We start from the raw sequence: 15,715 nt of genomic DNA, 5'->3' as shown, positions 1-15,715 counted from the left end.
TTAATTGTATCACCATACATGCTACCTGCCCAATCTTTCGCTTTCCTGTAGTTCGTTTTCATATTACGCACTTTGATACTCACCAACTTTCATTGAATTAACAGATTTTTTTTAAAACAGAAACGCGTATAAAAATCCCGGGCATACGGCTTCTGCAAAATACATATTGTACATACACACATATTTATGTGCGTAAATATGTACTTATATTTCCAAATTATATTTATATGTGTTTAAGAAAAAAACCTCAAATATGCGTTTTTCTAAAAGAAAATCAATGAGTGACTTCTCTTCCGACACTGTCCACATATAGTTTGGTTTTCCCCAGACACGCTTAGTTTTGCCCTGAATTCAAAAAGGTCTTTAATAAGTTAAATATGTTATAAAATAAAGATAACTTACTCCATTGCCATGAGATGATTCCATTTTTTAATTTAAAATTTGAATATTTTATTGTACTCTGACCAGTGTTGCCAACTCCAAGACCCGAAAATACCATTTCCTCTGAAAAAAACGCCCTGTTTATCCCATTTTAAAATTCGAGAATCCCATTTATAAATATTAAATATTAAAAGCTTTTAATAACAATATATATAAGAAGTATTTATAGCAGCCAGCTTAAGTTGTGCGTTTTCACTTTTCTTGCGTTGCACATGGCCTTATGGTTGTCTCTACAGCTATAAACACAGCCGTAATGCGACTATCTCTGATATAGATTTTTTTTTTTTATCTCGTTAACAAGGCCTTTCTATGTATTGAAGGTGATAAATGCAAAAAATAATTATCCAAAAAAGTAAAGTAAGTAAAGTAAAATTCATCGACTTTAAAAGAGTGGCTAGTTATTACAAAACTAGTTTATGGAAAAGTTGTCCGCATTCAAAGAAATGCTTATTGGACGTCCTGCCTGCCAAGCCGCCCAAATTCGAAAAAAATAAACTTTTTTTCTTATTTCCTTGTTGCAATATTTCTGTATTAGGTTGAGCTAAACATCCAGAACTTTCGGAAACGATGCGGGCAACCTTCCTCTTTCTTAAAGACGAAACCAAAGAAAGTTAGCACACTTAGCCCACACCTGAGATCCCCCAATCTGAAGGGACATACGGTTGCCAGACGTACTGATTCTATCAGTACAGTACTGATTTTTCAACTCTTGTACTGATTTTACTAATTTCTTCAATCAGTACGCTAATGTCCTAATTTTTTAAAAAATTTTACTGATATGTACTGACTTTTCAATTTAAACAAAATACTTTAGGATTTTCTTAAGGTTTTTACATAACGCTGGAACTTCCTTAAACTGCAATGTAAAAGGCTAAAAAGTAAGAAGAAAATAATTTAATTATAGTTGACATATTTCAGAAATGTTTCATACACTGAGGGAAAAAATGCTGGAACTTAAAAAAAAACGTGCTAAATTAAAAAAATACGCATATGAAAGAGCACCAATCATGGCTATAACTTACAACTCTTTTTTCACAATTTACTGACATTGTAAAAGAGTTTTGCATACAAGACATAGAGTTAGATATTCTTTTTAGCGAATTCTTAGTCTTTCAAAGTTTTTGCGTAGTTGAAACCATTAATTTAAGCCATATATTATTATAGATGAAGTCCTTAAATAGTGGTACTTTTCCACAGTTTGAAAAAATATGTATTTTTTTTCAATACCACATTTTCTAAAGCTGTAGTTGTATTTTCTGTCCAATTTGATTGTTTAAGTTTATTTTTAGTTTCTAATGTTAACATTTCGTGCAGAGGACTAAGTACTGCTTATTTATTGAAAGTGGTTTTTCAAAATTAGTTATTGCCTCAACTCATTTGAAAGAAGGTCTTATTTCTTCACTTGAAATTTTATAACTAAGAAAATCTTGTTCCGAAAATGCATTTACTAGGTTTAATATTCAAGTTATATTTTCCAAGTCTCTCGAAAACAGATTTTAAATGCTCAATATGCAGAACTTCATTATCACTTGCAACAAGAATATCGTCAATATAGACAAATACGAATTCCAAACCAGAAAATACTTCGTTAATAAAACTGTGAAATGTTTGTGCACTATTTCGTTGACCAAAAGGCATCCGTACAACTCAAACATTCAAATGGTGTAGTAATTGCTGTTTTATGTATATCTTCTTCAGCCATCGGTATTTGATGATACGCACGAACAAGATCAATTTTGGAAAAAAATTGTTTATTTTTTAAATCAGTAGTCAAATCATGAATGTGAGGTAACGGATAACGATCTGGAATAGTAATGCAATTAAGTCTTCTGTAATCTCCACAAGGTCTCCAATCATTTGGTTCTTTTTTAGGAACTAAATGTGAAGGGGATGCAATGTGAGAATGTGAAGGTCTACACATACCTGTTTTAACTAAAAATTCAAATTCTGTTTTTGCTATTTTGAATTTAATTGGATCAAGACGACGTGGTTTAGAGAAAGGTAGCACTCCTTTTGTTTCAATTCTGTGAACCGTTTGGTGTTGTACTGGTTTAGTATAATCTGGTTCACAAGTAATTGAATCATTTAAAAGTTTAGAAAATTTATTTTCAGTAATTGGTGTCCTTATTGAAAATATATCGCAAAAACCAGATGATCCAGAAACTTTCAATTTTGTTGTTGAATCAGTAATTTCTCTATTTTTAATATCAAGTAATATACCCAATTTCTCTAAAAAGTTAGCGCCTATGATTGGTGTTGAAATATCCGCTAATATGAAAGGGAATTCAAAATCGCGTCTTAAACCTAGATCAATTTTTAAAATTTTTGTACCATAAGTTTTAATAGAAGAACCGTTAGCTGCAGTCAAATTAAGATCTGAACTTCTTTCATGTGATTTGAATTTTGAAGAAGGGATGACCGAAACGATTGCACCAGGATCGATTAAAAAATTTCATTTATTGGGTTTATCATAAATAAATAGGCGGCGAGATGGTTTAACTTCATTCCCATTATTAGCCACCGTCATAAAGGAACGATCTAGTTTAAAACATTAGAATTTTCTTCGTTTTTATTTTTGTTAAAATTACAAGGTTGAATGCATTATTTTTAAATTTTCTATGATACCAACAAATATTTTGGTTTCTAGATCTAGAAAATTTTCTGATTTAGAACGACTTCTGTCTCTATCTCTATCTCTTGATCTTGATCTAATTTGTAATTCATTAATATCTGCTGTAATTTTGTTAAGATTTTGGTAAATGGCCGTAGTCAAATCAGTCAAATTTCTAATGCATTATTCAAGAATATTATTATTATTATTTTCTACACTAGCAACATTAAAAGATTTAGAAGATTGAGGTTTATTTATCAAATCAAATAATTTATCTGCAAGTGAAATAATTTCTTCACTATTTTGATTACTACAAGAAGTTATATGAATTTGTTTTTGTTGCGGTAACTTCCTACTCCATAATTTAAATAAAAGTTCTTTACTGACAATTGATTTGGAACCTGCTAAAGATTCCATATGTCGATAAAGTTCTGATGGTGAACGATCACCCAGTTCGGTATTTGAAAATAATTGATCTAATCTCTTCACTTCGCTAAGAGAATGTCTTTCACATAAAACTTTTTTAATTGTTTCATATTTGTTAATCAAAGTAGGTGGATTGATAACATCAATAATTTTAGAAATTATCTCTCTTTGAAAAACAACTAAAACGTTTTGAAATTTTATATTATCATCATGTTTATTTTATTTATTTATTTATCGTATCATCCTAACACAACAATTAAGGAAATTATTTTATAGTGTTAGTCATATTGAGATAACATTGAATTAATAGATATAAGATACACATAAAAATGGAAAATTTAAAATTTTGTATTAATTTCATATTACAACAAATCTATTATAACCAGATCTTTTATATAAGTGCAATGAAAAAGAAGAAGAAAAAGAAAAGAAAAGAAACAAAAGGTTAAATATATTCACTGTTATTATAGTAGTTGGTTATCTCCTTTTTGAAAAGCAGTGCATTCTTTATAAGTCTTAACCTAATAGGAAGAGAGTTTCAAAGACGTATAGAGTTAATAAGGAACTGACGCTCGGACACAAGAGTCCGATACCACTGTGGAACAAATTCAGGTTAGCAAAAGTTAGGTCGATTCTGAGAGTTAGGGGTGAAAATAGAGGCTAAATTAGAAGACCCGTATCGCGGCGTTTGTTTATGTTAGTTCGAATTTTTTTTTAATCGACCTTCGAACTTTGCGGTCAAATGCAATAAATTTCTTCCCCTTCTTCCTCTTTTTCCTCGTCTTCCTCTTTTTTGTTTCCAACCACCGCACAGGTAGCGATTTTTATTTATTTCGTACAAGCGAACTAATATCAAAAATAAAGATTCAGTTAAGACTCGAAACTCAGCCGAAGCTGATGTCTTTTAATTTTCGCTCGGTCGTGATAAAATTCGCTATTAATTTTTTTGGAACTTATTTCATTTTGTGAGTGATTTAAGTTAAGTGCATCGGTTTCATAAAAATAACAAAAACAACATTGTATAATATATATTGTATTAAAAATGTCGGAACCAAAATGTAAAATGGACCATTTTTGTAATGTTTGTGGACGTTTCATAGCAAGCGATGAAAAATGTGGCAATGCGAGTGATTGTTTTTTGGAAGCCTATAAACAATATTTCTCGCAAGAGTTTATCACTGACGTAAACTATGCCCCTAAAAAAGTTTGCTTTAATTGCTATTCAAGTGTTATGCAATGGAAAAGTGAAAAGAAGAAGGCTATGCCTTTTGGTATACCAATGATGTGGTTAGACAACAGCCCGCATCAACAAGAAAATTGCTATGGATGTATCAACTACCATAAAACTTTGAATAGAAGGAAAGCAAAGAATAAAACTTATGTAGCAGTGCCAAGTGTCCAATTACCATTACCGCACTCAGAATTCGTTCCAGTACCAACATACCGAAGTATTGATCTTCAAACAGATATCAGTACTACAACCGTCGCTGCTATATCCCAGCATTTCTTCTCAGAATACGACCCTGGTGAAGGTACATCCTATGAAATATCAAAGGACCCAATCCTAGTCACACAAAAGAATTGTTGCAATTTTGTGTTTGACTCAGAAAAAATCAGAACAACTGGCTTCATTTTTGAAAGGAAATAATTTGCTGGCGAAAGGTACCAAAGTAACAGCATATCGAAAAGGCCAAAACGAGTTAGAAAAGTTCTTCAATGTGAATGATGCAAAAAATTTCGCTTATTGCAACGATATCGAAAAGTTAATGGAGACGATAGGGTTTACCTATAAAAAAGATGATTGGCGTTTATTCATCGATAGTTCACTAATCAGCTTAAAAGTTGTGCTTTTGCACAAGACGACTAGAATGCCTTCTGTTCCAATTGCGTATAGCACTGACACTAGTGAAAATTTCGATAATTTGAAACACATTCTGGAAGTAGTCAAATATAACGAACACCAGTGGCGCATTTGCTGCGACCTTAAAATAGTTTCATTGATTACAGGCTTAACAGCATCGGGCCGTCCAAAATATCCGTGTTTTTTGTGCGATTGGGATTCACGATACGGAGAAGGTATTAAAGGAAGAAACCAGTACAAACAGCATAACTGGAATAGTCGCATTGGACGGAAATGGCCTAAAGACAATAGGCTACACGAAAGTCTTGTTCCTGAAATGAAAATTTTGTTGCCGTTGCTCCACATTAAACTTGGCATTGCTAAAAATTGTTTGAAATGTATCGCAAAAAGACCAGCAGTATTCAACCGCTTAAAAGACATTTTCCCAAGACTAAGTAACGGCAAAATTCAGGAAGGGGTTACTAATGGTCCCGACATACGGAAACTAATGAGTCGGCAAGATTTTGACCAAGTTCTGACAGACCGAGAATTAAATGCATGGCTCGCATTGAAAGAAGTCATTAAAGGACTTTTGGGTAAAGAACGCAAAGACAACTACAGGCAATCTGTTGCAAACATGTTGGCAGCTTTCGATGAAATTGGGGTTAATATGTCGTACAAAATTCATCTCTTGCATCAGCATCTTGATCAACTCGCTCAACAGTTGCCAACTGAATCTGATGAGCAAGGCGAACGTTATCACCAAACTGCGCTTCCATTTGAAATATGGTAACTATAGAGTGTGCATATTTTGAATTCCTAGATTTTTCTAATATCTTTGTCAGAGTGCACAATTTAAACATGTTAACGATTGAAAACTATTTTCGTTTCAGGTACAGAGGAAAGAAATCTCCAGATGCAACACTCGCTGAAATTTGTTGGTGGTATAAAAACACCTTTGAAGAAGAGGAAGACGACGAAAAAGAGGAAGAAGGGGAAGACAAAGATGAAATTCCAGAATATCTGTTGGACGAAATTATCGACCTTTCTGATGATGATGACGATGACCAAGATATTAGAGAGAGCAGTGATGTTGATCCACAGCCGCCTGCTAAACGGCAACTGGTCAAATCATTAATTTAATTTATTTAATTTTTTTACTTAAAACTTTTCATAACTAACATTTCAAAATTATATTTTTTTCCATATTTTTATAATTTCTTTTTCAATGTTTCTTCAAAACCAACACTGAAAAAATTGGTACATAAGAAATGAGAAGTAAATTAATATTAAGCTGGAAAACGCAAGTTTTGTATTATGATTCTTTTCAAATGAAATTTATTGAAGAAACTGAGAAGCATATTATAGATCAAACAGAAAGCAAAAAAGACTTAGTTTTGTGGAAAATATGTTCAAAAAGCATGAAAAAAAAATTCCAACATTTTGCTTCATAAGCACTACAAAAGTTTTCTAAATCAATTTTTTAATCAATTTTTATTTTAATTTTAATTGTTGCACAGGTCTCTAGCAATAATTTGGCTTTAACAGATTGAAAAAATATCAATTATTCGACGAGTTATAGTTAAAAAACCATATAAACAATATGCTGAAAATCGGCATTTGACTGCAAAGTTCGAAGGCCAATTAAAAACAAATTCGAACTCACATAAACAAACGCCGCGATACTGGTCTTCTAATTTAGCCTCTATTTTCACCCCTCACTCTCAGAATGGACCTAACTTTTGCTAACCTGAATTTGTTCCACAGTGTTCTTAGTGTGAACAAGAAGTGAAGACCTCGGAGATTGAAGGAATTGAAGTCTGTCGTAAAGATATTGAGGTTCCTTAGTGTGTATAATTTTGTGGACAGTCAATAGTGTTCTGACTTTTAACAGGTTATCAAACGAGATGTTTAGTATCTTTTCAGAAAATTGGTCAAGTCTCTTTAGCCCAAACAAATATCTTGCAATGTTGTTGTAGCAACATTTAGCTTTTTCCTGCATACAAAATCACAATTAGAATAAATTTCTCATCCATAAAGGAGCGTAGGTAGCAAGTACGCTTTAGCAGAGAGTAATCTTATATTTTTAAAGGAGTGAAGTACTGTGAGGGCCAGAGTGTACGAAGCATTCCATACACTTTTCCTACCGCGTAAAAAATATGGTCTTTCCACGTCAATGTGTTCTTAAATATGACGCCAAGATTCGTAGCCGTGTCTACATAATTTATCACAGACATCCAACATAATTACATTTAAGCTACTTGCACCGAAAACTTTTCTACAAATTACGATGCATTTAGATTTTTCAGGGTTAAGGCATAAGCCATTGCTCACCTACTCGAGTGAAATTAGAATTTAGATCTTGAATACACTTATTGGTACGGTCAAATGGACAAGTAATATATAATTGGACATCATCAGCATAAATATGGAAATTGCAGTTATTCAACATATTAGGTAAGTCATTTATAAACAATACAAACAATAGAGGATCCAAAATAGAGCCTTGAGGCACTCCTCTAACTACAGTCAGGAAACTGGACTTTCTCTCTCCAACACTTACAGCTTGAACCCTGTTTCCAAGGTAAGACCTGATAAGGCTCGTTGCTCGGCTTGAAAAATTAAACAGGTTGCTCGACTTACAGCGTAATAAGCTGTGGTCAACTGTATCAAAGGCCTTAGAATGATCAAGCAATGTTAAGAAACCAATATTATTTTCGTCAATTTGTGACCTTATATACTCCGTTACGTCTAAAATCGCCGTAGTACAGCTTCTCTTTGGCCTAAAACCAGACTGACGATCAGTTAGAAGTCCATTATCATACACATATGAACTAATCTGCATATGTAGTATACGCTCAACCACTTTGGACAAGAAAGGCAGAATGGCTATAGGCCTAAAGTCGTTATTTACCTTATGAACAGGAACGCAAGCTGTTAAGATGGAGTTTATAAGATAGGTCAAATGCGGTAAGATCTTGGGTAGGATTATTTTAAGGAAAGCTGTGCTAATTTTATCAAATCCCACCGTATTTGATTTAATAGATAGAATCGCTTGTACGACATCACAGTCATCCACACATACAAAATCAAAAGGACTGACACCAACATTCACACGTTCACTGTAATAATCAAGGCATATACTTATTAGAATTTGGAATGGGTATGTTTACAAATTTATTATTTAATTCAGCGATGTCTGAAATAAGAGGTGCAGTTAGTTTGGATTTTCCAATCCCAATCTCCCTTATGATATTCCATGTTTGTTTTGAGCTAAGCGCGGAGCTAAACTTATCTTTATAAATCTTTGACTTGGCCAATCTGATGGCTTTGTTTACGACGATTCGTGCATTTTTAAATATACTAAGTAATTCAGGAGTTCTATACTGTTTCCACCGCGAGTATGCTTGATTGCGCAAAGTAATTAAATGTTGACTACTTGCATCGAACCGGGGCCTGCTATGGTGTTTTACAACCTTGTATTTAAGTGGCACAAATTTGTCAAAAAGGAAGTTAATATGATCCTGCAGAAAGCAGGTCTGCTCATCGATTGATTTTCTGCTCTAAATTTGGCCCCACTCGACTGATTCAACCGCCACTGAGAGTAAATTGTAGTCAATATTTTTAAAGTCGCGGTATGAAAAATAATTTAGTGTATCAGATGCTTGGAAATCAGAAATCAAGAATATTAGGTCGTGCTTTGAAAAACCTGGCGCATGTAGCTGATTGTAGTAGACTGAGTCTAGCAGCTTACTCACAAAAAAAATTTCCAGAAGAGTGCTGCTAGTGTGAGTAAAATGCGTCGGCATGGAAGTATTAGTAGGATAGAGGCCTAAGGATTCCATACTCAATCTAAGGCTACTATCTGCAAGTAAGTTGCTATTAAAGTCTCCTGTAATTATGATATTTTTGTAATTGACAAGGAACGGTTGAAGGAAATCCGTGAAATGGGAAAAATTAACATGACAATTCGGCCTATATACACAATCAACAAGTACTTTACTATTTTTCGAAAGGATGTCGACAAACATATATTCAACCGAATCACCACTACTCGAAGTACAATTTAACCTGCAGGACAAGCCAGTTCTAACATAAATCGCAACACCACCACCATGACCACTTCTATCAGCCCTTAAAAGTTGATAACCGTTTACCTGCTAGTTACTCTTTGACTCGACAAAAACCAAGTTTCCGATATGCATAAAATGTCGATGTTCGAGCCTTCAAACATATACCGGAATTCGTCAAGTTTCTTAAACAAGCTCTGCGCATTCAAATAGATTATTTTCAACCCAGTGGCTCGTTTACTGAGAATACGCAACATAGTAAATAGCGAGTATTTGGAACTCACGGACTTATGGTCCAGGTGTGTCATTACAAAAAATTATCAAGGTTGATCTCGCACTGCGATTTGATTTTGAAAAGTTTGAATATAGAGTTAACGCGCTACTATAAAAGATAAAGTTATAAATTATGGTAAGAGGAAAAAAAAAGAACTAAGAAAATAATTCAGAGACAGAAACAAGACGATTATTCTATTTTTCCTGGAAGCCATGATTTTCGGGATGGATATATATATTTTCATGCTGCGAACTACCACCTCGAAATAATCGGTCATCAGGAGTTTGGCTGCTGTACTCTATGCTGGACATATCCTCTAACTTAAGCACACAATGGGGACTGTCGTTATTTGAGCGTTTAACAAAAACTTGGCCGCGCCTTGTAAAAACAGATGTTATTTTTTCCGCTTTTTTAGTTGAAGTGCAGATTTTAGTATATCGTGGTTGAGTTTGCTCAGAGCCTCGTTTACATAAATGGGGGCTTCGGAGTTAATGCCCACATGGACTAGCCGCAAGATGTTGTTATTTGACCGTCTGAATTTAGCTATTGTTTTTAATAATATATTCCGGTCTGCTGCCGTTTGAAACTTAATAATTATTGCAGGATCACTCCTAGATTGCAGCGACTACGGTAAACGAAACATACTTTTTATGGGAGGTGGTTGGATATCTAGAGAGAAACAGAGGTGGTGGAAAATATTCTGCAAACTTTCATTTTCTTCCTGTGGTATACCATGCACGCGGACATCGCATGCAACTATCAAATTTTCCTGGTTGGCCATGTGCATCTTTACGGCGGCTAACTCGGCTTCAAGGACTCCGATACGGTCGAATGCTGCCTCCAAATGGGTTACTCTTCTGGTTTTGGAGTCCACTATTTGTTTGGAAAGCGTCTCACTGAGTTTTGCTAGACGTTGATCCATATTTCTTAGAATGCTAGAGGATGAGTCTGACATTCTTGGAGTTTTTGAAGGTTCCTGATCAGCGCTTACATTTTCCCGAACTCGCTTACCACTCGCAGCCACATCAGCAGAAATATTGGTGGCAATACTGACAACAAATACGCTGAACGTTTGAACTATCAGAACACAGGTGACGCTGCTGGGTTGACGGTGTTAAGGTTTTCGTAGACACAAACATTCAGTTTCACTGATTACGGTCACGGGAACCCAAGATTTTTCACTTCCTTTGTATTTTGACACTTACAGGTCTATTCTGCACTGGTAATAAAAAGTTTGTAACCTGTCAGTTTTTAAACCCTTTTCGCATTCTGTGTACTCTTGTAACCGGTAAATTTTGTTACCATCTCATAAGCTGGTAACAAAGTATTGCCCCGTGAAATATGCAATGCCAGAATTTGCACAATTCTTCATAGCTGAATCGCTGAATATTTTAACTGCATTACCAACGTTCCTAGAATCGCGGTGACAAGAACTGGTAATAAAATTTCCCGGTTACAAAATCTTCGGTAACGCGCAGAATAGACCTGTTAATTATTAAGCAGGATAGTGAACCGCAAATTATATTTCACTAATTCTTTATTATATGATAAAAGCAAAAGGACCGCAGAACTTTTCTACATGTACATTGTTAATTTCGAATTGTCCTTCCACAAGTAGAAACCAAGCTTCAGGACAAGCTTCCCAAAAATGAGGCAACTTAATAGATTTTGATAAATTTGCACTCAAGTTATTTTCATTTTGAAAACCATTAGTTTGTATACTTTGTGAAATGTTTAAGTCTGAAGTGTGTATTGGGTTTTCGTGTTGATTTTCTGTTGTTGTTGTGAAGTGTACGTATTGGTGATCTTTGCATTTTGAAATAAACTGGAGAAGGGTACAAAATAAATATAAGTAATAATAATTTTAATTAACACAAATAATATTTATGTATATATTTATTAGCAAAAAAATTATTAAAAGTTTAAATAAACGTTAATAAAAATTAACTATATTAATATAAAATTATTTATATTAGTTGCAGTTAATAATTCTAAATTTCTTTTAAATATTTTGATTTTAAAATTTAATTATATTGAAAATAGTTGGTAAATCTCGAATTAATTATAAATTAATTTGTTAATAAATTTAAACCAATTAGGTCCTTTTGTTGTTAATAAATTTGTAATATTGTTTTATACAAATAAACAAAGTCGAATGAATAAACGAAAGACTTAAGACACGAACTTTTTAAAAATGTACATCATGTGTAGATGTATGTTATTATGTTGTGGTGAATGAAACATTTTGACTATTTAAACTTTAACAAATATAAAAGATCTCAAAAAGGGAAGTTTACAATTATGTCAAAAAGTTGTAATATATAATAAATAATAATCAAACGCTGTATTTATTTATTTTTAACAACAAAAAAAAATAATGTTAAAGTTTTACTAGTCTAAAAAAAATATATGAACAATACAGCTCACCAGTAATACTAAGATTCTTGGCATCTTCACCCGATAAATACTCTAGTTGTTGTTGTTGTCGAAGATTTTGACACTACTACTACGTATGCTGCTTATATCACTAATATTGTCTCTGCTCTGATGATTGTTGTTGCGACTGCTGCGAAAATAAATATTAAGTTTGCTGTGTTGTTGGCACTTTCCTTTGGAAAACACTTTCTTTCTAAGGTGACAACTGCAGATGCAAAGAGTACAGCTGCTGATGGGTTCGCCTCTAAGAGGGTAGAGTTGCACAGTGGTACCAAAGACAACGGTAGTGCAATTTGTGGCACTATCACCAAAATATTGGCCTGCAAGGGCACTTGCTACCTCTAGCGGTAGTTGTTGATATGCATCCGAATAACCGTAGTATGATTGTTGTGAATACTTTTCAGAAAATTTTAAATTTGAGCCCTGCATAAAATCATCTGCTGCTGTTTGTACTATTTGAGATATTTTGCAGCACTCCACTTGGCACCAGATTGTTTATGTTAGCAAAGAAACCGCTCTCTCTGCCTGAGTTAAAGCGCTGCAAACGGATCTGTTAACAATGTGGGTTATGTTGGTACTGTTGATAGGCCTTGAAAAAGAGCTGTACAACTTAAAGGATATATGGTCGGAGCAAAAAGGGCCGATGTTTCGAGTACACAATTACAGACTGATCAGCTCCTAGTGCAGGCGGCGCATTTATTTGTAGATTGCTATTGAAGAACTTTCTGCTGATGCTGATTAAAATTGTGTTTGCGATCACTATGTATGAACAAAAACCTCTGTAACAATGCCATTCTCTTGCCGCAACTGCAATGATTGTTGTACTAATTTATGGTTGATTCCCGAAACCTCTTTGCCAATGGCTGTTTAATTCGCTCCTGGCAAGGTCGCCAATATATCATTAGTTGATATTTTACTTATTAAATAGATTTAGTTTTAATTTTAAGAAGAGAAAATTTTAAGTTTTTAAATATTGAAAGTTTATTTAATAATAATCAACAATTTTCTTTTCAACAACAAACAAATTCATAGAACCATAAATTGAAAATCAAGAATTTAAACAAGTATAAAAACCTACAAGTAAAATATCCTACAGTATTCACCAAAGTTAGCAAGTGGCCTGACAGTCTGGAAAAAGAGCAGATTAGCTCAAGCAATCCCAGCTGTCAACAGTCGTTGCTTGAGCTCATCTGCTCTTTTGCTAGAGTGCCAGGCCCCTTGCTCAAGTTGGTGAATACCACTATTGTATTGTGAATATGTAAACTGCTATGTTGGCCGAAACAATAAAAGTCAGATTTAACTTTTATAATTGACCGAAAAAATAAAAGTTAAGTTTTAACTTTTATATCTGACCGAAAAAATAAAAGTCAAATTTTAACTTTTATATTTGACTGAAAAAATAAAAGTCAAGTTTTAACTTTTACTTTTGACTGAAAAACTATCAGTAAAAAATAACGGTTATTGCTGACTTTTTTGACAAAAGTAAAAGAAAAAATAACACATTGCTTTATACAAATGTTGACAAATTTTGAAAATAACTATTATTTTCGGTCCCTGGTATAAACTTTTCTTCTTGGCGAAAAGAGAGAAACCGGCTTCTAATTGCAATTATTTAAAGTGAACTTCATACTAAAGGTAATTTTAAAATGAAATGCATAGAATTCGTTGACTATTTAAACAGTGAAGATGGAAATTATCTCCTTATTTCTATTCAAAAATGTCATAATTATAAAATAATTTATTGTCTTCTGTGTATAATGATGTGTAGAATCATGTTAAAATGAAGAACACTTGGGTAATGCTTCCTCAAGTGGGCCCCGAATTTACCAAGATTAATATTTTTCAATGATATTCAGGCAGCACCGAGTTGTGTAGTCGAAAAGTACACTGTGTAGATTTTGTTGCAAAATTCCAAATACTTTTTTAACAACAACTGAAAATTTTTGCAGCGTTTTGGAAATTTTTATTTTTCTTTGAAAGTGTCCGAATGAAACAATTTTTTGGGTGCAGACTAAAAAAACCTTAAACTATACAATCAAATTATTTGCCTTACAAAAATATATGTTTTTTCTTTTCAATAATTTTTTAATGAACAATTGAACATTTAAACAATTTCTTCGCCTCCTGGTCGAAAATTTTTAACTCCAATTTATGCAATAAACATTTCTGCATTTATCTATGAAAAAATGCGTGCATTTCGATATAGTTTGGTCGGAATGAATTTTTATTTGCCAGCGTGCGCGCCCAACTCCCGCGGGCATGCGAAACTCGAGCATGATAAATAGAAGTGGAACGATTGAAACGTGCATTTCTTCCTTGCGCAAGAAGTTAACGCAGATTGCGCGCGATCCAGCCGCGAGAGTCGGGCCCGCACGCTTGCAAATAAAAATTCATTCCAACCAAGCTATATCGAAATGCACGCATTTTTTCATAAATAAATGCAGAAATGTTTATTGCATAAATTGGCGTTAAAAATTTTCGTCCACGAGGCGAAGAAATTGTTTAAATGTTCAATTCTTCATAAAAAAAATTATTGAAAAGCAAAAAAAAAATATTTTTGTAACGCAAATAATTTTATTGTATAGTTTTATGTTTTTTTAGTCTGCACCCAAAAAATTGTTTCATTCGGACACTTACTTTCAAAGATAAATAAAAATTTCCAAAACACTGCAAAAATTTTCAATTGTTGCTAAAAAAAAAAGTATTATGTGGCATTTGGCAACAAAATTTACACAGTGTACTTTTCGACTACAAAACTCGGTGCTGCCTGAATATCATCGAAAAATATTAATCTTGGTAAATTGGGAAAGAAAGTCTAAGTTCGTGCGGAGCCGAACATTAAATACCCGGCGCAAGTATTAAATATATGTTTTTCACCTTTCCGCAAGCTACCGCTACATGGTAAGCCGGGGTGTATCAATTTTGAGTAAGTTAGCGCCCTTAAATTTCGAAATATTGAAATTTCAAGCCTTTCTGAAATTTATTGTTATATAAAAAGCGGTCGTAATTTTATGCCGATTTAAACAATTTTCAAAGCTTTGCTTTTATGTGGCAAGCACAATAACCATACCGAGTTTGGTACAAATTGGTAGAACGGTTACCGAGATACATATATGTGATCATAAGTGGGCGGTGCCACGCCCATTTTCCAAATCTTTATCATAAACGTATTTCTTGGTAAATGATGGTTGCAAGCGTCAATTGTGAATAAATTAGCTTTAATATTTACTGATTTATCGAAGATTTCGTATTTCTCTAAATTACCCTTATATGGAATGTGGGCGTGGTTATCGTCCGATTTTTAAAATTTTCGGCCATTTGGTATGCTGTACCAAAGCCAACAATTGTGCCAAGTTTGGAATAAATCGGTGCAGCGGTTGCCAAGATATACACATGTAACCATAAGTGGGCGTGGCTACGCCCATTTTTCAAAAATTTATAATTTTCTTATTTTTCGTCTCAAAATTATTATAAATATCAATTTTAAGTGAATAATCTTCAGTAGTTACTAAAATATCGCAGTTTTCGTATTTCTGAAAATTACCGTTATATGGAAGGTAGGCGTAGTTATTGTCCGATTTTGCCCATTTTCAATACCATCCGTCCTACGCCCGAAA

General features: G+C 33.5%; 1 protein-coding gene across 1 annotated transcript; it reads left to right on the top strand.

The window, feature by feature from the left end:
- Positions 1-4,270: 4,270 nt before the first annotated feature.
- Positions 4,271-5,187, top strand: LOC118750645. Its single transcript, XM_036485378.1, has 2 exons — positions 4,271-4,944; positions 4,993-5,187. The coding sequence occupies exons 1-2, from the start codon at positions 4,521-4,523 to the stop codon at positions 5,124-5,126; spliced, it is 558 nt and encodes a 185-aa protein (XP_036341271.1). The 5' UTR covers positions 4,271-4,520; the 3' UTR covers positions 5,127-5,187.
- Positions 5,188-15,715: the final 10,528 nt, after the last annotated feature.

Source organism: Rhagoletis pomonella, unplaced genomic scaffold (assembly GCF_013731165.1).
Source record: "Rhagoletis pomonella isolate Grant_MI unplaced genomic scaffold, Rhpom_1.0 Rhpom_scaffold_00342, whole genome shotgun sequence".
In the NCBI taxonomy this organism is placed as follows: Eukaryota; Metazoa; Arthropoda; class Insecta; order Diptera; family Tephritidae; genus Rhagoletis; species Rhagoletis pomonella.
Note: the sequence above shows the minus strand (reverse complement) of the source record. Positions and strands in the feature narration are given on the sequence as shown.

Bases quoted from the DNA above. Each gene is read 5' to 3' on its own strand.
- LOC118750645 (XM_036485378.1), top strand. From the start codon at position 4,521: ATGTCGGAACCAAAATGTAAAATGGACCATTTTTGTAATGTTTGTGGA. The intron at 4,945-4,992 runs ATATCAGTACTA...ATTTCTTCTCAG, and splicing joins AAGTATTGATCTTCAAACAG to AATACGACCCTGGTGAAGGT.